Source organism: Polypterus senegalus, chromosome 1 (genome assembly GCF_016835505.1).
Source record: "Polypterus senegalus isolate Bchr_013 chromosome 1, ASM1683550v1, whole genome shotgun sequence".
Lineage (NCBI taxonomy): Eukaryota > Metazoa > Chordata > Cladistia > Polypteriformes > Polypteridae > Polypterus > Polypterus senegalus.
Genome location: NC_053154.1, coordinates 24,468,718 through 24,493,508, shown reverse-complemented (window position 1 = coordinate 24,493,508; position 24,791 = coordinate 24,468,718). Strand labels below are relative to the sequence as shown.

At 42.2% G+C, this 24,791-nt stretch overlaps 1 protein-coding gene across 1 annotated transcript in view; it reads right to left on the bottom strand.

Annotated features, from left to right (window-relative positions):
• The window catches only part of trpm5 (transient receptor potential cation channel, subfamily M, member 5), a 197,583-nt gene that overhangs the window by 14,888 nt on the left and 157,904 nt on the right, over window positions 1-24,791 (bottom strand). Inside the window, exons 16-20 of the mRNA XM_039744779.1 lie at window positions 23,330-23,428; window positions 20,673-20,934; window positions 16,633-16,751; window positions 9,482-9,614; window positions 6,702-6,876 (exon numbers count right to left, since the gene is read on the bottom strand). Of these exons, the coding sequence (XP_039600713.1) occupies window positions 6,702-6,876; window positions 9,482-9,614; window positions 16,633-16,751; window positions 20,673-20,934; window positions 23,330-23,428 (788 nt within the window). The remainder of the gene's footprint in view (window positions 1-6,701; window positions 6,877-9,481; window positions 9,615-16,632; window positions 16,752-20,672; window positions 20,935-23,329; window positions 23,429-24,791) is intronic.

The following is a 24,791-nucleotide window of genomic DNA, read 5'->3' as shown; positions in this document are numbered from 1 at the left end:
ATACAGCAAATGAAAAATGTCAGCCTATAAGAACAGGATACATCACAGTGGTTAACATTTTCATGATTGGGAGTTCCTGAAAGTTCAGCCACCTGCTCTGGGCCTTGCTGTCGACTCTTACTCCTAGCAGTGTGTGTTGACCACTAGTGTGTATGATTGCTCTTCTTCGAGCTGTGCCATGGAGTGTGTCCAGACCCAGAGGGACTTGTAATCTGACAGCCCTGCTTCTTCACCACTGCACCACTAGATACTTTTATGGGGTAGCGAAGATCTGGCACACACCTCATCTCATCTTATCTCATTTCCTTAACTGATTCTTCTGGTGAGGGCCACGGTGTCAGCAGGCCAAGAACCTGAGCCCAGATTTTCCTGTCCTAGGCTACAGATTGCAGCTCTTCATGGACAATTCTCAGGCACTCCCAAGTCAGCTGAAAGATCTAATTCCTCCAGAAAGTCCTGGGTCTGCCGCAAGGTTTCTGCCCAGTGGGACATGCAAGGAGAAACTTCAGGTTGCGACACCCAGGGGCCATTCTTACAACAGGTCTAAATCTCTCAATCTGGGGGAGCAGCGACTACTCTGAGGTTCTCCTGAATCGCTGAGCTTCTCACTCACTCATGGAGTGTCGGCTCACCACGTTGTGAGGAAAGCTCTGCACTTGTACTCAACTAAACACACTAGTAGCTCATTAAATTCAACTTCAGAGCCCAAAAAGATTCCTTTATCTTCAACGAGTCCCCCGAAACTTAATTGTAACCTCAGAATTGAGTCAAATTTTAAATTTGAAGCCTTGAAAGTCAAAAACTAAAGGAGATATTCGTGATGTGACCATTCGATACTATACACAGATTCTTGGACACTGCTAAACACTTGAACTGTTCTCTTAATGACATCACACAATGTGACATCTGGGACTGCTGTGTCACGGCAAAAGAGCAACACCATGCTGGTGGCCTGGAACAACGAAAAAATAAGACATGGAAAAGTAAAGAAGTCAAAAATTAAAAGTAATGTTTTTTTTTAGTATTTGGCATAAATTAATTCTCTAAAATACAAAACTCCTAAATAAAACAAACGAATGGGGGCAAATAAGATAAAAATAAAACATAATCATGATATACCATTTTGACTGAAAATGTGCATTTGTTTGTGTTACAGTTCAGCCATTGCCCTGGCTTACTTTAATTTTTTTCTGCATTTAATATGTTGGTTGTTTCCATGCAACTTTGTTTCTGTTTTTTGTTTTCCTTCAGGTGATTTTTTCTTTGATTATGTTTTTTATGTTTCTGTGTTTAAATTGATGTTCTGATTCTTTGATTTTTCTGTGGGTGGAGCCACAGGAGGTGGGGCCACCATGACATCACCACTCTTGAGCCCTCCCTCTGGCTATTTAGGTCAGAGCAGAGGACGTTCAGCAGTGGCACCCTAACGTTGTGAAGGAGTTATTTGTAAGTACCTTGAGATAGGAGTTTAATTTGTTCCGTGACTGAGCTCGTAAGTCAAAATGCTCGTATCTCAAATCAGTTTTCCTCATTGAAATTAATTGAAATGAGATTAATTCATGCCAGCCCCCAAAAAAACACCCGATTTTTTCAACATAAGAAAATGTATTTATAATGAACAAATATTGTATACAAACAAAATAAAACCTAATACATAAAAGAATCTAAATAAATAAACAGATGTTGACGGAGCCGATTAGTGTATTGTAATGGCTTTTTCTTTCACTTCACTTTTGCTTAACTTAATTTTCTTCATCACTAGTTTTTTACTTTTTTGCCGCGCTTTTGTCACTTTCATTCGCAGGGCGTCTCAATAGAAACCTGTCCAGGGAGCTTTGTTTAGTCCTCACCTTTAGAGTGTTTCTGAAATGAGTTAGGCAAGTGTCATTAAATAGCGCCACTGCACGACCAGTTCTAACTTTTTCAGGGTGTTTCTTTTCTTTAAAGTTCAAAACTTTTTCCCATATTGCAAACACTTCCTTTATCTCACTTTAAGAGATAACCTCCTCCGTGATACCGATCTCCTGCGGAACCTCCGTATGTTGCCGCGTCAGTAGTTCCATCAACTCCTCCGTCGTCAGTTCCTCGGAATGTGTGACGACAAGCTCTTTGATGGGTTTGGCTCGTAACTCAAGGCAAAAAATTGACCTAGTGACGGCTCGTATCTCAAAAAACTTGTACGTTGGGGCACTCGTATCTCTACGTACCACTTTATTGTGTTTTCTTATTGGATTGTTGTTTTATTATTATTATTATTAATTATACTCTGGATTACAGATTATGTAATGGGACTTGTTTGCCATGGATTGTCTTTTTAGGCAACTCCCTTTGTTCTTTTGAGGATTTTTTTGTTTCTGCTGCATTTTTTTCTTTATTGTAAACTAACTTCTCATTTACAATAATTCATTTGTTCGGTTTGTCTCTTCAAACCAAAGGATTTCATATTTTCCTTTTCTTTGGGATACATCACAAATATTTAAAACTATTAAATGTATTTTGAACTTCAAAAACCAGTTTCCCCATTTCTGGTCCTGGTTAGGCTGCAGCCTCAAGTAGCTATTATGCTTAGCAGGCACAAGACATCAGGGGGCAACTGGAAGACCAGGATTTGGTCAAAGAACCGTAGTGAGGGTCAGAACCAGGAGAACAACTTTCAGTAACGAAACAAAATCAAAAGTCAGAAGGAGTGCAAAGAGTTCAAAAACAAAAAAAAACAAAACAAAGAAATTTTATTCAAAAAGGTTTTGAAGGGTTTTGGAGTCTGGATGGATGAGCTGTTATCTCTTTGCGTCTTGATTGAAAGACCACAGCCTCTGAAAAGAACAGCCTAGCATTCCAGAACAGTCCTAGCAATGGGAACCAACACTAGCGCCGTCAAAATGGCATTGATATAATGGGCCAAATCAAAATTAAAGCTATATTTCAAAAATAAATTAACCCAATGGATACCTCAGGGTATGAAGCACCCCAACAGAATCCCAAATATTCAAAATAAGAGTCCCTGACAGTAATATTTTGTCAGCTAGCTGGATTGGGATGAGGTTAGTTTGGACAAACCAGTGGAGATCCTGGTCTACTTTGGTGCTTATATGAAGGCCTTTGCACTATGGTCCTGACTCCAGTTTGTTATATGGCTTTACATCATTTCTATTCATTTTTGCTAACAGCCTCCTGCTCAACGGCCTTCTCTCCTCAGAAGCATGCTGGAGAGTGCAAATATGTCAGCAAATGCTAGCAGAAAGTTAGGCGGTGAAGCCCCACCATGGTGTTAAACACAAAGTACAATTTTAACACTCTATCTCTTTGGTAGGGTGGCTTGCCCACTCGCTCACACAAGCACTCCATTTTTGTTTCTCATCTCCACACCAGTTGATCCTCCAACAACTCCTTACCACTCCTCCGTGGGGTGACAGCAAACTCCAACCTGGGGTCACACCTAAGAAGAAGAGATGCTTCCCATATGTGGCTACCATTTTTAGTTGTCCTGAAAGGCTTGGGTCTCCAACACAACTGCTCAGATGATTCTATATTAAATTAACAGTACAGCCCTGTCTTGATGTAGAGAAAAAGCAGCCAAAAGACAGTGGACCATTTAAAAATAGGGAATTAAAATGGTTCAAAACAAAGAATAGTTGTTAAACAGGCACATGTTGAAAACCAATAGCAAATAAAAAGTTTTTGTATTAGACAATCAAAGCAAAAAAACAGTCAGTCTCTGGTCTAATATCCTTTCCTAGACTCCTAAATGCAAAATCTCAAGAAACAATAAAGGCTGTCTATTCCATCCAACATGTGAGCCGCCATCTTATATAGGCAGGCCTTTATGATGTATTGAATCGTACAACTTGCCCTATTTTTGTGAACACCAACAAATTGTTATATTGACCTTCTATTTGTAATTTTTCTATATTTCCTTCAGTCTTTTAGAACGATCTTGAACTCTAATTAGGGGATTTCAGTGCTGTAGATTGTGAATCTACTGTAAATTGTGGCTATTTCATTTTACGTTTGATGTTATTATTTTACCTTTACCATCCTGGCTGCCAACTTGAGCGGGTGCTTCCAGAGAAATTTTGCACCCAGTTACCGGGGCAGCTCTAGTATTCTCTTTGGGTGTATGTCCAGAAGTTATGATCACTAACCAGTTACTCAATGGGGTTAAAAGTCACTTGGCCAGTTTTCTTTCTTATCAGAGCTGACAGACTCCTAAACAAAACTTTTTGCCTTAAACTTCATCCATCCATCCATCCATTATCCAACCCGCTATATCCTAACTACACGGGGGTCTGCTGGAGCCAATCCAAGGCAGGAAACAAACCTTGGGCAGGGTGCCAGCCCACCGCAGTGCCTTAAACTTTCCATTTCATTCTTAGATTCACCGGCTTTTTGATTCTTGCCTGTTCCTTGACTACAACTGTAGTTCTCATTCTTGATTTGGTGGCTGATTGTTAATCTTTTATTTTTTTGACGACAACTCTTCACCTGCACACAACATAAAACCCCTGCTAGGATTCCTAGCAGAACATTACTTAGTAAAGGTAAAAACATGAGTGGGGCCATGAGAGACAAGTATAAAATGGTGGTATCCATGGAGTTGTGATGATGACACCTAATATAACAATAAAAATAAGATAAAAATGTTCATTAAAAAAAAACCAAGACGTCCGGTGGAGTTCAAATGAGAATCCAAAATGGCAGATCCGATAGGTCCTGTAAGCCTATGGCTGTGTGACGAGGAGGTTTTGCTACATAATTTACTCCCTGGCTTTACTTTCTCCTTGATCAGAGATTTAGACATCTACAGATGGATCACCTGCCTTCTAGTGTACAAGGAGAATACTGCATATCTTCAACAATTTTATTGCCTAGTCATTAAACTGATGTGCCTCTAAAAGCCCCTGCTGTAGTGTCAATGAAGAAGATGGCAGGATATTTTCAATTAAGACAAGACAGAATTGACTTCTTTTGAATGGGTGAATGTCTGACATTGGTAAATCCAACAAAACTAATTCCTAAGCCCAATATACTAGCCAAAAATCACATTCATAAGAAAACTAAGTTTAAACACTGAAAGGTGAAAGAAAAACCTTGAGATTGCAGAAGCTTAGACAAAGAGGTCTAGCACATCTCAGCCTTAAAGGCCCCGGACCTGCTGCTGAGCTCTTGAGCAAGGCCCTTGAGCTACTATTGCTCTAGGGGTGCTGTACAATGGCTGACCCTTCACTTTGACCCCTAGGGTTATGCGAAAACTAAAAAATTCCTAATACAAGAAATTGTATAAGGTGAAATAAAGAATAAAGAGCATTGACCTGCAGATATCACACAAGGCAACAGGCATTTGACACACACTACTTGGAGCCATTATTAAAGTCAGCACTAAAATTGACACAAAAGAATAACTACCAACAATATTGTGGTGTCTCAGCTGTGTGGTGGCCCATCTAAATGTGTATGTGAGTAATGCAGAATTCACACTGGCACTTGGCCAAGCAGAGAGGACTGGCAACCTGGGCCCTGCAGCCCATGCAAATGAAGGCCACTAATAGAAGATGTGGGTGGAGACACTGAGCACCGTGTAACCAATGGGACTTACAGGAGCGACCAGGAGAGAACAACCTGAGACTCACTATGCAAACAGAGCAAGGAGTTAAAAAGAGGAAGACGCAGCGAGCGGGACCAGAGAGGGTGAGCCATAGAGAGTGATGATCGGGACAGAATAGACCAAGTATGGGAAATGAGGGTGTGCTGTGCGTCCAGAGGAAAGTCGTGGGAGCCACGGCACTTAGTTACAACGTGCATTGGGGTCATACAAAACAACAGCTATTACAATGGAAAGGCTTTAATTAGGAGTGTAACCAGTATAACACTGATTCTTCCTTTTTTCCAGCTTCAAGGCACTATTTCATTTGTATTTTCTATTTGAAACAGTTTAACAAATAACATTCTTTTTGTTTTATTATATGTGCTGTCCACTGTGCCCTCCTTTCATCCTCACCTCACAAGGAAAGTCCTTACAACATTAACAACGTTACACTCAATTCAAAACAAAAAAACAAAACAAAACTAAATGCAGAACAAGTTTCCGCTACATGTTACACTCCCATATTCATATAACCTGCCATTGTGTCTGATGAGCTTAAAAGCACAAAAAAGGCAACTGATGGAAAGAAAAGCAAATACCAAAGTAAGGCGAGACAGAAGCCATCTTTTTCTAAGCAAAACAAAACAGTTCAGCCTTTCCAAACAAAAGGTGCTTCAAAAGTTTTACACGATGAATTTAAAAATGATATCCTCAGAGATTAAGGGTTCTTTGGTCTTAAAAATCAGATGCTAAACAATTGGTGTGGCCACGTTTTAAAATGAAAGCACGATGACGTCACGCACAGCAATGTGATGAAATTCCATTCTTCATACCACAGGAATGTGATTCATCAGAAACTACAAACTGACAGGCTGGAAACAAATGAAAACAATGAGGTGATCATTCTCTGATCACAAAACGTTCTTTTTAGCCTCTCTGAACCTTTTTTTGGTGGACCTTAGTGCTGCCCTTTGCCATCTTGTTTGTGGTCTTGCTCCTGACCACCTTCTCTCAATTATTTTTTATTTCTCTTTATATGTCAAGAACAATAAGAAAAAAAATATTACAAACTTTCACCACTACATTGAATTTTTTCATAGATTTTCATTTTTCTCTTTACCATCAATCTCTTCCAGTGGGATTTGGCCGAATATGTGCAGGTAGGGCCTGTACAGAACTCTCCTGAAGATCCATTCCACTCGCGTCTCATTTGGATGCAGCAGTGCCTGTGTTGCCACCCCATAGGCAATCAACCAAACCGTCAGGAAGAAGAGAAAGAAGAAGACATCTTTCATCTGCAACAGAAGATCACAAAGAAGAGTAGCATTATGAATGATGTGAGAGCTGGGCTTTGACAGCCTGGATTTTATACATCTTTATAAATACAGTATGTATGATTTTGGTGAAGTTAGCTAATCAATAAAGAAATTGCAGTTGACAGTGTATGCCAATGTAATGATAGAAGTGTTGTAACTGAAAGGTCACTGGAGTCATTAGAAAGGCAAAGAGTGCTAACGGGCCTCACAGTGCCAGGTTCTGTCATTCTTAAGAATTAGAAATAATGCTTCAATTTATGTTTCACCTGATTTTACACAATACATCATCACTTTGAATTATGTACAGAATGCAGCTATGGTGAGCTGATCCCTCACAATTACATTAAGGTAACATTCTCAGACTCACTGAGACTCACTGCAATTCAGACTCACCTCTATCTTGAAAGCACTGGCTGCAAGACAGGAATCAGACATGTTTCAGAGCCCACTCACCCCTAAAGCCAGTCATGGACCCCCCAAACTTTATTCGTAAACAGCATAATAAAGCATGAAGAATAAAGCAGAGGAGGTCTGCAGGAGAAGAGAGAGACTAGGCAAAATGACCAAAGGACAGCTGCTGTGCAGGCTTTTAAATGTTTGAAGTGATCACGTGACACAGCTGGCCACCAGCAGTTTTCACAGAACAAATCTGAAGACTGAGGTGGCCCATGGTGTGTCTCCACAGCAATGCACTTGACGTTGTCGTCTGGGTTTGCATTGTGGAGACGTGGTGTGTTGTGCAGTGCTACACATGTTATGTTTTATTGGAGGTATTGTCTTTTTATTGTGAAGAGGGGGGCTGAAAGCACCCCTAGAAGATGCAGCAGCAGCAGCTAATCGAGCAAAGAAGAGGTAAAAGACTGTAATTGTTTCCCGTTGTATCACTGTTTAAGAGGGGGTTTTGGAGGAGCAACCGCATCTTCTAGGGGTGCATTCAGCCCCCCTGTTCATAATACATCCAATAAAACATAACATGTGCAGCACTGCCCCACACACCGTGTCTCCACAATGCAAACCCAGACGACTACGCCAAGTGCATTGCTGTGGAGACGCACCACGGGCCACCTCAGTCTTCGGTTTTGTCCTGTGGAAACTGCTGGTGGCCAGCCGTGAACCCACAGCGTATGGATTGCAAAGGCCCTTAGAAGCAGTGTCTCTACGGCTTAAGCTAATAGAAGACACCATGTCTTGACCAAGTAGATACTGTTTCTGAACACCATTAGCAGAGCACGTCCCGGTGAAGTCATCTGAGCTCTATCTCAAAATAATGACAAAATAATAATAATGTGGTTAGCCATGATTTGAAAGTTCAAATAGCACAAAGCTCATTTTCATTTTCCTTTCTGTGTCGCATGCACTGAATAAAGTCATCCATCCATCCACGCTTTTGAATGGTTCAAGGTATACCAGAGTGTATCCCATACAGTATTAAAACAAGGCAGAGAACCACCCCAGGAAGGTTGGTTTATCATGAAGTCACGCAATGAGGCATCAAAGTTCATAGATTCGAAGTCTGGTAACTTTTGGTGGCAGGGCAAGAACATGCAATGTTTGGATTGTAATGGCCATCAGGAGTAATTTCTTTACTGCTCTACCTAATAGTAGACTCCCAGACTTGGCTGAGCAGATATTCGTTCATTCATTCATTTTCCACCGCGTACCTGACAGTCTTAGCAGTGTGGCTCATACACCCCTTTCTTTAGCCACACCTACCAACTCATACAGTGGGATCCCAAGGCACTCCTTCTTAGGGCCATTATAATCCAAACATGGTGGGTCTGCAGCTGTCCGCCTACAGTTACCATAATGCAAATCTTCAAACTGAGATGGCTCATGGTGTGTGCATCCACAGCAGTACATTTGGCGTAGTCGTCCAGCTTTGCACTGTGGAGGGATGGTTTGTGTTGCGGGCTCTGTTCTGCTCACAGTTTTCATAAACAGTATCTACTCGGTCAAGCCATGGTGTCTTCCATTAGCTAAAGCCATAAAGACATTGCTTCCAAGGGTTGTTGCAACCCATACGCTGTGTGTTCATGGCTGGCAACCAGCAGTTTCCACAGAACAAAACTGAAGACTGAGGTGGCCCGTGGTGTGTCTCCACAGCAATGCACTTGGCATAGTGGTCTGGGTTTGCATTGTGGGGACATGATGTGTAGTGCAGTGCTGCACAACATGCTGGGAGCTCAGTAGACAGCTCAGCTGACATCACCAGGAAGTGCTCTGCTTGCATTGTTCAGAAGTAGCATCTGCTTGGCTCTGATCCTCCATATTGAGAGGAGCCAAATGAGGAGATTCGGGCGTCTGATACGAATGCCTACTGGACACCTCCCTGTAGAGGTTTTACAGCTGGAAGGAGAACTTGAGGAAGGCCCATAGCTCACTGGGAGGATTGCATCTCTAAGAAGCAGTGTCTTTACGGCTTTAGGTAATAGGAGGACTCAGGCCTTGGCAGAGCACTTCATTGACGTCATCTGAGCTCTCCCTGTTACTCATCTACCCCACCATTCTGATCAGCATCACACCACAAAAGGTCATTTGTTTAAAGATATGTTAAAGAAAGCAACTTCTTCATTTGAACACTTACCATTCTTTCAACAATAATTATCTTAGGTCCCAGTTGCTTATGGATAGCAAAAATGTGAATAAGTCGCAAAGTGAAAACCATGAAATCCAAAGCCAGGACTGTTCGGCCAGCTTCATATGTCGACTCTATCATCCTGCAAGCGGGAGACATTCAGTAAGGTGCTGTATCACAATACATCACCGACAAAAAACTTTAAAGAACAAAACTCATTAAGACAAAAAATAAAATGGTACACAATGTATCAGCAGGAACTCATGCTGAATTAATTAATTGAGATGTCGCCTTTATTCAAAGCAACTAACAAATCACAAATGTGTGGTGGATTTGCTCGATAATGTCCACAATGTGAACCCTACTCAATGACGTGACTTACTCACTGGCAACGACTAACTAGACGTCACATGACCTCAGTTGTATAAAATGGTCCACCTTCGTTTCTCTTTACATCATCATTGATTTGTTGTCCTCATTGTCCCATTTATTTCACAGTTGTAACCGTCCAGAACAGGACACACTTACTCACACAGGGACAATTTAGGGTAATTAGGATAGGGTAGGTTAAGGTAGGTAGAGTTTTTATTATCTCAGCACAAGACATAAAACGTTACACAGATACAAAAAATAAGGCCCCATCCACAGTAATGCTTTTTCATTTAGAAACGAACACATCTATCTACATTTCCACTTTTCATCCACACTACCCATTGTTTTTCGACCCCTGAAAACGAAACGCCGTAAACTTAAAATGCAGCATGGTGTGGATGACGTTTTCAGAAAACAATACAGTAATCATGCTCTGATTTGTTTGTGTTTATTTCAATTTCTCTGGATCAAGGACGTTGTGTTCTCTAAAGGAACCAAGTAGGCAGACCTTTGTTTTGGGAACACGGCTGCTGAGGCTTCCAACTGGATGAAGAGTAAACAGGAGATTAAACAAACTTCACTGTTCACCGGTCTTTAGTTATTAAGAAAACTAAGCAAGCTATGTTAGCGCATTAGCATATAAACATTTTAGATGGCATTTCAATGTATATACTAAGGCTTATCAATACCTTAGGTGAGCAAGTTAAAGCAAAATGCATTGTGTTAGCTGGTTTGAGCTAACATCCCAGCTAGGGCAGAGGTCGGCAACTTGCGGCGCGCGGAACGATTTTCAATGGCACTCTTATTGAATTGAAATATAGTAAAAAAAATATATTTTGATTACATCGCATGCATTCATGCCATCACCTACATTTTGCGAATGCGACTCAAATGTAAAGGGAACCCATGTGTTCATCGTAGGCCGTGGTACGTTAAAGCAAACCTCGTTATTATATTTTAATTACAGCACATATGTTCTCGCGGCGCGTCCCCACCTACGTTTTGTGATGCGACTCAAATGTAAAGGGAAACCATGTGTACCACGGCTGTGCTACGTTAAAACAAATTTCTTGTTATTATTAAGTAATACACTGCCCTAAAATGACTCATAAAAGGGAAAAACTCGATGTTCACTCTTTTCAAAATTCTTGGACGAATGAATATAGATTTGTACAACAAAAGGATCGTGCTGTGTGTGCGTTATCAAAGTCAAAAAAGTCAAAGCGAACTTTACTGTCATGTCAACTGTATACAAGTATACAGATAGATGAAATCGTGAAGCTCAGGGTCCACAGTGTAACAACATGAAGTACAAATAATAAATTAAAAATAAAATTTAAAATTAAAACACAAACAAGACAAGACATTGTGCAAAGACAAGACAAAGAATATATTGACGTGTAGTAAGCAATATGAACATTGATGCAATGTATGGTATCTGCAATCTAGATACATACAGTGCATCCAGAAAGTATTCACAGCGCATCATCACTTTTTCCACATTTTGTTATGGTACAGCCTTATTCCAAAATGGATTAAATTCATTTTTTTCCTCAGAATTCTACACACAACACCCCATAATGACAACATGAAAAAAGTTTACTTGAGGTTTTGCAAATTTATTAAAAATAAAAAACTGAGAAATCACATGTACATAAGTATTCACAGCCTTTGCTCAATACTTTGTCGATGCACCTTTGGCAGCAATTACAGCCTCAAGTCTTTTTGAATATGATGCCACAAGCTTGGCACACCTATCCTTTGCCAGTTTCGCCCATTCCTCTTTGCAGCACCTCTCAAGCTCCATCAGGTTGGATGGGAAGCGTCGGTGCACAGCCATTTTAAGATCTCTCCAGAGATATTCAATCGGATTCAAGTCTGGGCTCTGGCTGGGCCACTCAAGGACATTCACAGAGTTGTCCTGAAGCCACTCCTTTGATATCTTGGCTGTGTGCTTAGGGTCGTTGTCCTGCTGAAAGATGAACCATCGTCCCAGTCTGAGGTCAAGAGCGCTCTGGAGCAAGTTTTTATCCAGGATGTCTCTGTACATTGCTGCAGTCATCTTTCCCTTTATCCTGACTAGTCTCCCAGTTCCTGCCGCTGAAAAACATCCCCACAGCATGATGCTGCCACCACCATGCTTTACTGTAAGGATGGTATTGGCCTGGTGATGAGCGGTGCCTGGTTTCCTCCAAACGTGACGCCTGGCATTCACACCGAAGAGTTCAATCTTTGTCTCATCAGACCAGAGAATTTTCTTTCTCTTGGTCTGAGAGTCCTTCAGGTGCCTTTTGGCAAACTCCAGGCGGGCTGCCATGTGTCTTTTACTAAGGAGTGGCTTCCGTTTGGCCACTCTACCGTACAGACCTGATTGGTGGATTGCTTCAGAGATGGTTGCCCTTCTGAAAGGTTCTCCTCTCTCCACAGAGGACCTCTGGAGCTCTGACAGAGTGACCATCGGGTTCTTGGTCACCTCCCTGACTAAGGCCCTTCTCCCCCGATTGCTCAGTTTAGATGGCCAGCCAGCTCTAGGAAGAGTCCTGTGGTTTCGAACTTCTTCCACTTATGGATGATGGAGGCCACTGTGCTCATTGGGACCTTCAAAGCAGCAGATATTTTTCTGTAACCTTCCCCAGATTTGTGTCTCGAGACAATCCTGTCTCTGAGGTCTACAGACAATTCCTTTGACTTCATGCTTGGTTTGTGCTCTGACATGAACTGTCAACTGTGGGACCTTCTTTAGACAGGTGTGTGCCTTTCCAAATCATGTCCAGTCAACTGAATTTACCACAGGTGGACTCCAATTAAGCTGCAGAAACATCTCAAGGATGATCAGGGAAAACGGGATACACCTGAGCTCAATTTGGAGCTTCATGGCAAAGGCTGTGAATACTTATGTACATGTACTTTCTCAATTTTTTATTTTTAATAAATTTGCAAAAATCTCAAGAGTTTGCATCCAAACACTTTGAAGCCAAAGGACGGAAGATTATGTCATCCGTCCGGAAAATCCTTTCAGCGCAGTGACGAAAGATGGCAGAATGTATTTATCACGATCCCACCTTCATAAAGTTTGTCATGGCTTCCTCGTCTGTAATGCCGCGTAAATCGTCATTAAAGAAATCTAAGTTATTTTCTCTTATGTGATTTTTTTACCACCATATCACTATGGGAGGTATATCGCCTTTTACATTATATCTATATAGTTTCTGGTTACTTAAAATGCCACAATTTAAAAGAACTTATTCCAATTAGGGAGCTATTGCCCCTAAAGGAAACAACTGGCAACGTAGAAGTGAGACTTGCTTTCGATGGGACAGATTATAGTATTCGCTGATCCACATATCATCTGAACCCACTTATCCAGACAGGGGCACCTGAAGACGATCCCAGAAAAAGCAATGGTTAAGGCAGAAACAAGCGCAACGGCCCATCAGAGTGTGAACACACACACACACACACATCAGGCGATGATTTAGTATCACCAGTTCACCTAACCTACATGTGTTTTTATACTATAGGAGGAAACCGGAGTAAACCCATATGCAAACTCCACGCAGGGAGCACCCAGACCCCCAGACTCCTTACTACGAGGCAGCAGTGCTACCACTGCATCACCAAGCACCCCATTTGTTGATTAACACATCTACATTAACTGTGGAGTTCAAAATTGAGGAAATAAATATCTTGTATCTGAGACTTACTTTAGTAACCTAGTGCATCCATTGGGTGGAGGGGAGCAGGCCCCTCTATCCATACCTTATGTCATGAATATTCAAAAAAGGGCATTTGTAAAGCCATATATGGTTATTGGTGGGAGGTGATAAGGAGTGGCTAAAAGCATATGTAGGAATGCAGAGTGTTAAGCTGATTTGAGATTTTTAAAGGAACTTCGCCTGGGACCTGATGAAATGTGGCTCTATAAATCAGATTCCTTTTTGTTTATATGTCGTTTTTGGCTTTCTGGTGTAAGCAGAATTTTAGCATCAAATCTAAGTAACATTTTACACATGAGCCCCCAGGAGATAATAACATTAACTAGAACTGATGCCAGTGCCAGATAAAAGTTCAAAACTGGGGGATCAAAATAAATTGAGCAAACAAACCACCGAATCAAAACCAAAAATCAAAGTCAAGAAGAGAATCAGAAAACCCACAGCAACCCAAATAGTTGGCGTCCTTAAAAAGAAAATGAATTGACGCTATGAGGTTTGCTGTTTAGCCAAGTAAAGTGTGCTTACTGCTGGAGCTGCGATCATATTTATAAAGAGGCATCTGGTGACATCATCAATGCTACAAATCAGAGTCACATAAATAATAATAAATAAAACAAAACGAAACATGCAAAATAACTTGTATTATAACGCTGAAGTTTAAGGTTGTAGGTGGCTAGGGATTTGTTCTGATGGACAGTTTGACTTTAATGGACAGGGAAATGAAGTAATAAAAAGGGGCCAAACAAAAGAATAATCATTAAATGGACTGAAATCAAAACCAGGAGGCACTTGATGAAAATCGAAGGTCAAGATCCAAAGCCAAAATGTCTTCACCACCAATTAATTCTAATTTATTTGTGAGAGAATTCATTTAATTTATACCCCAAAACTTGGACACACGTAACAAAGATGGAAACAACAATGTGATTCATTCATAATTTCATTTTCCACAACTTATCCGAAGTTGTGTCGCAGGGTCAAAAGCCTTAGTAATGAGGCCCATACGTCCTTTTCCCCAGCCACACTCATGCTGTGGGGTCCCAAGGGGCCATAATCCTGCCAGCAAGCACTCAGTCTGGGTCTCATAATGTGATCCCTTTAAAATAATAAAGGGAATTAGTCCAGTAACTGCCAGCCATGACCTTATAATTAAGTCTTCAACAAGGACACTGGGACACAGACGGAATGCGGTAAGGGTAAATTACACTCACTAGAAGGTGTTACGATTGCACGTCGGAGGATCACCTCACGGGTTTACTTGAGGTACATAATACCACCCGGGTGCTGGCACAAACTACCTCGGCCCTTCCACCCTCCACAGTCCAGAGAAGACACCCATTGAGGGTAACTGACTCCGCCCCTTCCTGCCAGAGCTCCATAAAGCTTGGGTGGGTCAGAAGGAGATTCAGTTAACGAAGACCACATCAGCAATGAGTGCCGTTAACAACAAGATTACATAAACTCAGAATGAAGTCACTGGAAACACACACACACAAATTACTGTTTTGTTATTGGACTGCTTAACAGTTAAGAAAGAGAAACCGTTTTTATATTACATTTTGGATTGCAAATTTTGCCTGGTATTCTGGTTTTGGTTTCTGGTGTCATCGACTTTTTTGGAAACTGACTTCACTCTGTCTTTCATCCACTTAGTCATTAGAACAATCTAGATGAGAACAGTCCACTTAGCCCAACAAAGCTTGCCAGTCCTATCCACTTAATTCTTCTAAAGTAACATCAATTCGTGTTTGGAAGTCCCTAAAGTCCAACTGTCTACCACCCTATTTGTATTTATGATTCTCGATGTGAAGAAAAACTTCCTAATTTTTGTGTGAAATTTACCCTTAATAAGTTTCCAACTGTGGTCCCGTGTTCTTGATGAACTCATTTTAAAGTCACAGTCTCAATCCACTGGACTAATTCCCTTCATAATTTTAAACACTTCAATCATGTCACCTCTTAATCTCCTTTTGTTTAAACTGTAAAGGCTCAGCTCTTTTAATCTTTCCTCATAACTCATCCCTTGTAGCCCTGGACTCAGCCTAGTCGCTCTTCTCTGGACTTTTTCTAGCTCTGCTATGTCTTTTTTATAGCCTGTAGACCCAAACTGCACCCAGTACTCCAGACGAGGCCTCACCAGTGTGTTATAAAGACTTGAGCAGAACCTACTCTGACTTGTACTCCACACATCAAGGCGCTATATAACCTGACATTCTGTTAGCCTTCTTAATGGCTTCTGAACACTTAGAGTCCATTATGACTCCTAAACCCTTCTCATATAAGGTGACCAGAATTTTTTGGGCCAATCCGGGGACATGGGGGGTTTAGAGGAGTGTAGAATCTGCAGATCACGAGTAGGGACTTTAAACACTACAGAGTACAAAGCGAAAGCTTATTACGTGATTTCAGGATGTGGTAAAGCATGACCTCCGTCAAAACACCGCGCATGCGCGCCGAGTTCAAATTATCGTGGTGATGAGATACATTCAAAAAGTGAACCAGCTGAAACCGGGGACGAAATCATAAACCAGGGACAACATGGGGACATGTTTCTGAGTGGGGACAGTTGTCAGAAAAAGGGGACTGTCCCCGGACGGATGGTCACCTTATTCTCATAAGGTGTACTCTCGATTTTCAGTCTGCCCATTGTGTATTCAAACCTAACATTTTTACTTCCCACATGTAATATTTTACATTTACTGACATTAAATTTCATCTGCCCAACTGTATGCTGTCCAAGTCCCTCTTTGATGATTCAACAGATTCTGCCAAACCACATTTGCAAAATTAACCAGCGTGTTACTCATATTACTATCCAAGTGATTTATATTTATTAAAAGTAACAGAGGCTGTAGCCTGACCCCAGTGGAACACCACTATATAAATATAATAACTGTAGTAACATAATTATTATTCTCTCGTCTCTTGCCACATTTATTTTAAGTATCCATCATAACAAAATCACAAAGCATGATTTTCTAAGCAAAAACAAATAGCATCAAACCGGAAACATCTGTGGTCATCTTTAGGCCAAAAATCAATCGAGGTAAAGCCGTGTAAATTGTGACCAACCTGCAAATGACTCCAACAAGAAAAAGCAGGATCGCCACCATATCACATTTATTCCAATTGTCTTCCACATAGAGTTTACATTTCTTCAGAATGTTAGTGTCTTCATCCGTAAAGAAACTCTACAAGAAAGTAAAGGAATAAAACTTAATATATGAGTGCCTGTGTTTTGGAAATAAAGTTCAGGTTTAATGTTGTGTACAACAGACAGATTCATGAGATTCTTACTTGCATGTCTCCCACATACTGATGACTGTAGCACAACACCAACAACGGACAATGAATTTAAAAATGGATCAATAGTGTGACTGTCCAAAACAGGATTGTGTTGCAGTCGATCGCTCACACACACACACACACACACACACACTTACTAAGGCTCTCTGCACACACACACACACACACACTAAGGCTCTCTGCACACACACACACACACACACACTAAGGCTCTCTGCACACACACGCACACACACTTACTAAGGCTCTCTGCAGACACACACACACACACACACACACACACCAGTGTATCCAAACTCATTCTTGTTAAAGCCACTAATAAAAGAAGAGGAGTTTATTGCGTGGTCTGTAGGTGGGTACAAAATTGACTGAAATACACGAAGGAAAGAGTTATGGTGAGGGGAACTGCATCAGGGGATATTAAGAGTGGGGTCCCTCAGGGGTCAGTGCTGCTCTTTTTAATATACAGTGCAACAACAACATTTATTTCTACAGCACATTTTCATACAAATGATGGAGCTCAAAGTGCTTTACATGATGAAGAAAGAGAAAAAAGACAAAACAAATAAGAATTAAAATAAAGGAACACTAATTAACATGGATTAAAAGTAAGGTCCGATGGCCAGGGAGGACAGAATTTTTTTTTAAAAACTCCAGACGGCTGGAGAGAAAAATAAAATCTGCAGGAGACCACCCAGCCCCCTCTAGGCATTCTACCTCACATCAATGACCTCAATTAGTCCTCATGGTGTTCAGGGTTCTCATGGAAGAACTTGATGATGATGATGATGATGACAGTCCTGTGGACTTCTGGCCTTTAATCCATCAATAATTAGCTGCTGTCTCCCGCGGCTGCGCCCACATAGTAGTGAAATAGGGCAAATTTTAAAAACCAATAGACATTGGCACTGTTTCTGATCGTGTTCAGCTCTGACGGGAGAGCGTCCCCCATATGGGGAGAAAAGCACATGGCCGTGATATCTCTGGTAATCAGCAGTTACCCACTAAAACACATGGGGCTCTGATTTCTCTCTCAAAAACGTCAAACGTTACTCCTTAACAAACTGTAGATGACAATGTCTGCTGAACAAACAGGAATCACGAGCTAAGCGGAGGCGAAGTGCACTCCAACACGTGACAAGAGAAACTTGAATGGAGGCTGGCACGTGAGTGAAAAGGTCCCCGCCCGCCTCGCATCAACCCACAGCGTCTCTCTCAGATTCACAGAAATAAATTGGTACCGCGACCGAAGTGTGATTCTTAGCGGGATGAGAGAAGTTGCAAAATCAACCGGAATGTTCAAGCAAATTCTAGAAAGAAACCCGATTAAAATCCATTAAGTAGTTCTCTTGTGAAAAGCAGACAGACATACAGACAGACAGAGGTTGGATTTTATATATATATATATATTGTGGTACAGGGCCAGCTGTTTCTCTCAGCCAATACCCCCACGCCGCTACGTGGAGTCCTCCCTGTAATCTGGAGGTGTCCCCCGATTTCCCGCAGGGCATCTTGGATATTGGAGTTTTCCTACACAGACCTGCAGGATACCATGGGGGCCGTCCGGGGACACATGTTTTAACTATGAACCGGAAGTTCTACATCGTCACGAGGGCAGAAGAAATAAAGTACTTCCGGATTGAAGAAAAGGAGTTTTCATCTGACCCGGAAGTGATGGAAAATCACATAGACTAAGGGACAGAATCACTTCCGGGTCACAAACTATTAAAGGACTGTGGGAGATCCCAGCAGTGAGCCGAGTTGGGAGGAAGAGTGACTGAGGTGCTGGGAGTTGGAGGATTGTATATTGTTATTGATTAGTGTTTGTGATTATTATTGAGTATTGTGGAGGGTAGGTGCTTTGTGCACATTATTATTATTATAATAAGTAACATTATTGGACTTTTACCTGGTGTTTTGGCATATTGTCTGCGGTTTTGGAGGTTCATTTTGGCGCCCCTCACTGTCACAATAAATATATATATATATATATATATATATATATATATATATATATATATATATATATATATATATATATATATATATTGTGGTCTGGCCGGGATGCCCAGGAGGACCAGAGGAGGGCTTGTGCCTCCTCCAGACCGCAAGGGGGCGATCGCCCTGGTTGTATTGGGGGCCACGGGTAGAGGGCCTGGAAGCCCAACCCTGTAGGGGCCCGTGGCCACCGCCAGGCGGCGCCCAGGTGCCTGAGGAACCCTGGAGCCCAGCACTTCCGCCACACCAGGAAGTGCTGGGGGGAAGAGAACAGGGGAAACCCGAGCGGCTTCCGCAGCGGCACTTCCGCCACACTGGGGTGTGGCTACGACTGATTGCCGGGAAGCAGCTGGAGCCCATCCGGGTTCCTACTTAAGGGGCCGCCTCCCTCCAGTCATTGGCGAGAGTCGGGCGGAAGAGGACGGAGCTGAGAGAGAGGACGGGACGCAGCCAAGAAGGCACAAAGACTGTGAGGCCTGGACAGTGGGGAATCGGTGCAAGAGGCACTGGGGTTTGTTGTGCACTTAATATTGTAAATATTGTTGAAAATAAACAGTGTGTGGTGGAGCCAACGATGTCTGTCTGCCTGTGTCCGGGTCCCAGTCCACAATATATATATTGTGGCAGACGCCCCTTCGACACTTGGTCTGGGGGAACAGCCATGGGCAGCATACTACTTCCCCCAGAATGCTTGGTGGCAGCCCTCCAGGGTTGCATCGGGGCCACAGAGACGGGAATTTGGAGCTCAGCCCTGTTGGGCTCAATTGCCACTACCAGGGGGAGCTGCATGGCTTCCTGATCCCATGTGGGCGGTGATACAGCCACCTACAGAAGTGCAGCCGGACATAGGTCATCAATCACCTGGAGCACTTCCAGATGGGCTATAAAGGGAGCCAGCAGTCACCACTTGGGCGCCAGAGTCGGGAGGAGGAGGACAAAGCTGCCCAGGAGGAGGGGATGAGAAAGACAACTGATTTTTGTGGTTTTTTCTTTTGTGCGTGTTTTGGGGACTGTACAGGGCCAGTGGGACACGGGGAAGACGTGACCCACGGCTGAAGAAAATGAAGTCTTTTTTGTTCATTTTGTCTCCGCTGTGAGTATGTGTCGGGTCGTGCCTATAGAGAGCCTTATTCCACATGTATATTTAAATAATCTGCACAAGAATAAGCAATAACCAGATGTTTGCAGAAGATACCAAACTCGGTGGAAGGGCAGATGATGTACAGTAGAATTTTTAGATGATAAAATTTAATGTCAGTAAATGCAGAGTATTACATGTAGGAAGTAAAAATGTTAGATTTGAACACACAAAGGTAGGTCTGAAACTCGAAAGTAGTCCTTCCTTCATAAGATGACGAAAGCTTTCATTTACAGTATTTAGTAAGACTTTCAGAACCTTCAAACTCAGATCAATGTTAGTTTGCAGGTTTGACAAGCTGGCTGGGCTAAGTGGCCCATTTTTGCCCTAAGTGGCCTAATATCGAAATGTTTTAATTGAAGTGTTCTCAGCTTTTGATTTTAAAAGTGTGTATTATGTGACAAGATCACTTCATGTGATGAACATCCTTTGTTTACTGAATACGATCCCAGGCGTATAGGGCCCTGAAACTGAACTTTGAGTAGACATCCACAGAGAGGCTCAAAGAAATGAAGAATACTAAATGCAGCTCAGAGTTTAAGACATTGACATTACGGGATCAGCAAGCAGACAGCCACACTGACAAATCAAACCTCACTGTGTCTTCATTCAACAAACAGTCCACCATTTTGGAAGAGAGAACACACATCAGTCGAGATGAATGTCTGACCTGTCGGATCTCTTCTAGTACCAATGTGAAGACCCAGAAATAAAGGCTGAATTCTGGCATGGATGGCCCTTTTGGAGGAGGAGGTTGAAAATCCACCAGAAGAACATAAGTGAAAAGTATCAGGAAGGCAAAATACATGATGACGTTGCCCAGAAACACAGTAACTGGCGCACTCCAAAACTTTCTCCAACGTGTCATTGTGCTCTCTGCCCAGCTGTTATTGCCTTCAATTGCTTTCTCATTTTCTGATATGCCGTTGAACCTGACAAAAAAAATAAATAAATCAAATAAATGATTATATTTTAAAGTATATGGCATAAAGTAAATTAAAATGAGATCTATTCTCATCGTTTGAATGAAGGCAGGCTAATAATCAGTTGCTGGGCTACTGACAGTAACCGAGTACAGAGAGCATCCTTCAGTTGTCTTGCCTACTACGCTACTCTGTGCCGCCTTACTCTTATCAGAATTTGCACACTTAGTGGTGTGCTGACACAAAGAAGGTGACTAATTTTAACTAAAGGACCAAGAGAAGAGGTGCAAGTCAGGAAAACAAAGATTTGTAATCAGAAGGCCAATTATAAACCATTGCCAAGCCAGACTCAAAAACCCAAAATCGTACTTGAAGATACGTAGACCAGAATTCATTTACCCCCAGCACGAACTAAATAAACACATACTATTAGGACAACTTCAGGAGTCATCACTATGGCCCAGATGTCCAAACCACAGTCAAAGCAATAGAAGCTTGGTGATTCACTCAAGCCATTTTTTTATTATAACTTTGAGAGTGTTGTCCATTTTAAATATATGCCTCAAAAGGCCCACCAAACCTGTCAATAGTACATTAATCAGCATTGATGCCTTCTGCTTTGCGGTGCCCACCTCTCACTGCTGGCTAGCAGAAGCCACTCTTTGAAACTGTGGCCCATTGAACCTTTTCTCCAGACCTGGGGCCCTATGAGTACCACCTGCTCCCCAGTCTAAAGGGTCACCTCCATGGGATGCGATATGCCAATGATGAACACGTGAAGTCAGCTACACAGGAGTGGCTATGCGTATTATTATATCAATATATTGTTAATATTAAGTAATATTGATATCTATACATTAATTATATTAATATTTTATTATTTGTTGTGGGCGGCACAGTAGCGCAGTGGGTAGCACTGCTGCCTCACAGTTAGGAGACCCGGGTTCGCTTCCAAGGTCCTGCCTGCGTGGAGTTTGCATGTTCTCCCCGTGTCTGTGTGGATTTCCTCCCGCAGTCCAAAGACATGCAGGTTAAGTGCATTGGCGATCCTAAATTGTCCCCAGTGTGTGCTTGGTGTGTGTGTGCCCTGTGGTGGGCTGGCGCTCTGCCCAGGGTTTGTTTCCTGCCTTGGCTGGGATTGGCTCCAGCAGACCCCGTGACCCTGTAGTTAGGAGATAGCGGGTTGGATAAAGGATGGATGGATGGATTATTTGTAGCTTTACACTGGGTTATCATTCTTAGGCAGACGATACTCAACTTAATTTCAACATTAAAAGTGAAACTTCATCAGAGCTTTCTCAGCTCACAACTTGCATCAATGAAATTAAAATCCTGGATGGAGCAGAACTCCTTAAAACCCTTTTAAAACTCTTTTAACTCTAACACAGAACCAGCAACAGCGCGCACATTACAGCCATCCTGCTTCGCCTCCACTGGCTCTCGATGTCTTACAGAATTGAATATAAAATTTTATTAACAACATACAAAGCTTTAAATGGCCTCACACCGGACTACATCAGTGAGCTTCTCCATCGCTCCGCTCCTGTTCAACCGCTAAGGTCCTCTGATTCTGGCAGTCTCGTTGTGCCCCACACTAACCTGCGCTCTGTGGGTGACAGCAGGGCCTTCAGCTGTATAGCACCCTGACTTTATACAATGACCTCCCGAAATTAACGACATCAGCTGACTCCATTCATTCTTTTAAAAAACAACTTCAGACTCCTCTGTTGAGGAAGGCGTTTCACTTAAACTGACATTCTGCCTCCTCTGCCAGTTTATCTCTTTGTCCAGAAACTCAGCACCATTTGTGTGTGTGTGTGTGTGTTATATCACAAATTATGTGATTTCAGGCTTTCTTTTAGTAGTGAATTTAGTATTTTACTCTGGTTTATTTAATTTTATTCTACTTAATGCTTTGCATATCCTGCATTTATTTGTTTTAGTTTTCTATGCAGAAAATATTTGTATTCAATGTTACGAATTCCCTGCTGTTCTTTGTGAGACTCTGTAAAGCATCATGAGCATGAGAAAGACACTCTATAAATTAAATGTATTATTATTATCATTATTATTATTACACAAGCAAAACAAATTCTTTTATAATAGTGGCATATAAGTGTGAACATTATAATAAGTGTGTATTAGCATTAATGGAAGTGATGTTGAAAAATAAAACTGCCAAACGGCGTTACGATTTGCAGAAACATAATGTGGTAATTACAGCTCCACAGTGCAGTGGCTATGACTCCATAGAGACTCATTTGAAATTATTAAACTTAAAATGGTAAACAGGGGCAGCAGAAAAAATCAATTGACAGAAGGACATTAATGAGAATGTCTCCGTTTGTAGAGAAGGTGGCACGACGCTCCCATCAGAGTTTGTACAAATGAACCCTAAACTTACCCATTATTCCTCTCATTCAGCAGAATGGCCTTTTCTGTGTCTGGACTGTCAGGATCCTTAAAGTTGTCAGGTTCACAAAAGCTGTGCTGCTCCTCATCGCTAAAATGTATAAAGAAAGAAACAACTTGTTAAACATTCAAACTCGGAATCAGTCAGACTTTGTTTCATATAGCACTTTTAACAGCGTGCACCAACACACAGTGCTGTACAAAGCAAGAAAGACTGCAATGCAGAATACACTTTTCACTCTTGCTTCAAGATTGGTGTACACATTGTCATTTTATCTGTTTTACTCAGACATTTCACCACCTTATTTAATAGTTTCCCTTTTTTTTTTTGTTTTTTTGTGGTTGTTTTAAAGTATTGGGCACTGGAGAGATTTCAAAGGACTGGAAAATGGCAAATATCATCCCAAGTCAAGTCAAGTTGGAAAGCATGCACTGGTACAGTACGTTGCCGTACCCACCACACAACGAAACAACTCTGGATCCCGGTTGGCAACCCCCCAGGTAGACACGCGGTCCAGTCCCAACCTCTGGAAATGACCCTCTATCTGCCTCAGCCAGCTGTTACGTGGGCGACACCTTGGCCTGGTCCAGCCACTCGGGTCCCCAACAATGAGGATCTTATAAGCCAGATCAACCTCTGGGAAACGTGCCACATAGCCATAGTGCCGTAACTGACGCTCCCTCACAATGCAGGTAATGTGCCTCATTTGGGACTCCATGAGCAACCACTCATTCGACACAAAGTCAAACCAACGGTATCCAAGGATTTTCCGGAGAGACACAGTACCAAAGGAATCCAGTCTTCATCTCAGGTCACTGGATAGCGTCCATATCTCGAAACCATCTAGCAAGACAGGAAGCACCAGGACTCTAAAGACTCGGACCTTCTTCCTTTTGCATAGATATCAGGAGAGCCACACACCCCTTTCCAGCGGCCTCATGACCCCCCATGCTCTCCCAATCCATCTACTGACTTCACAGGAAGAGTCACCAGAGACATGAATGTCACTGCCAAGGTAAGTAAACCTGTCGATGAGGTCTACACTCTCTCTGCAGACAGACGGCCGTGCCCAAGAGGTCATTAAAGACCTGCATCTTCGTTTTTATCGAAAACACTCGCAAGCCCAGACACTCAAACTCCTCGCTCAGTCTCTTGAGCGCCCTGATCAGGCCATCCATTGACTCCGCAAAGATCACAGCATCGTCAGTAAAGTCAAGATCAGTGAATCTCACATCACCAACAGATGCCCCACAGCGGCTGGACCCCAAAACCCTGCCCAACATCCAGTCCATACAAGCAATGAACAGAGTAGGATCAAAAATACACCCCTAATGAACCCCAGAATCAACTGGGAAAAACTCAGTGGTACTGCCTCCACTCTCCACAGCATTCACAGTACCAGTGTATAGGCCGGCCATGATATCCAGCAACCTCGAGGGGATCCCACGAACCC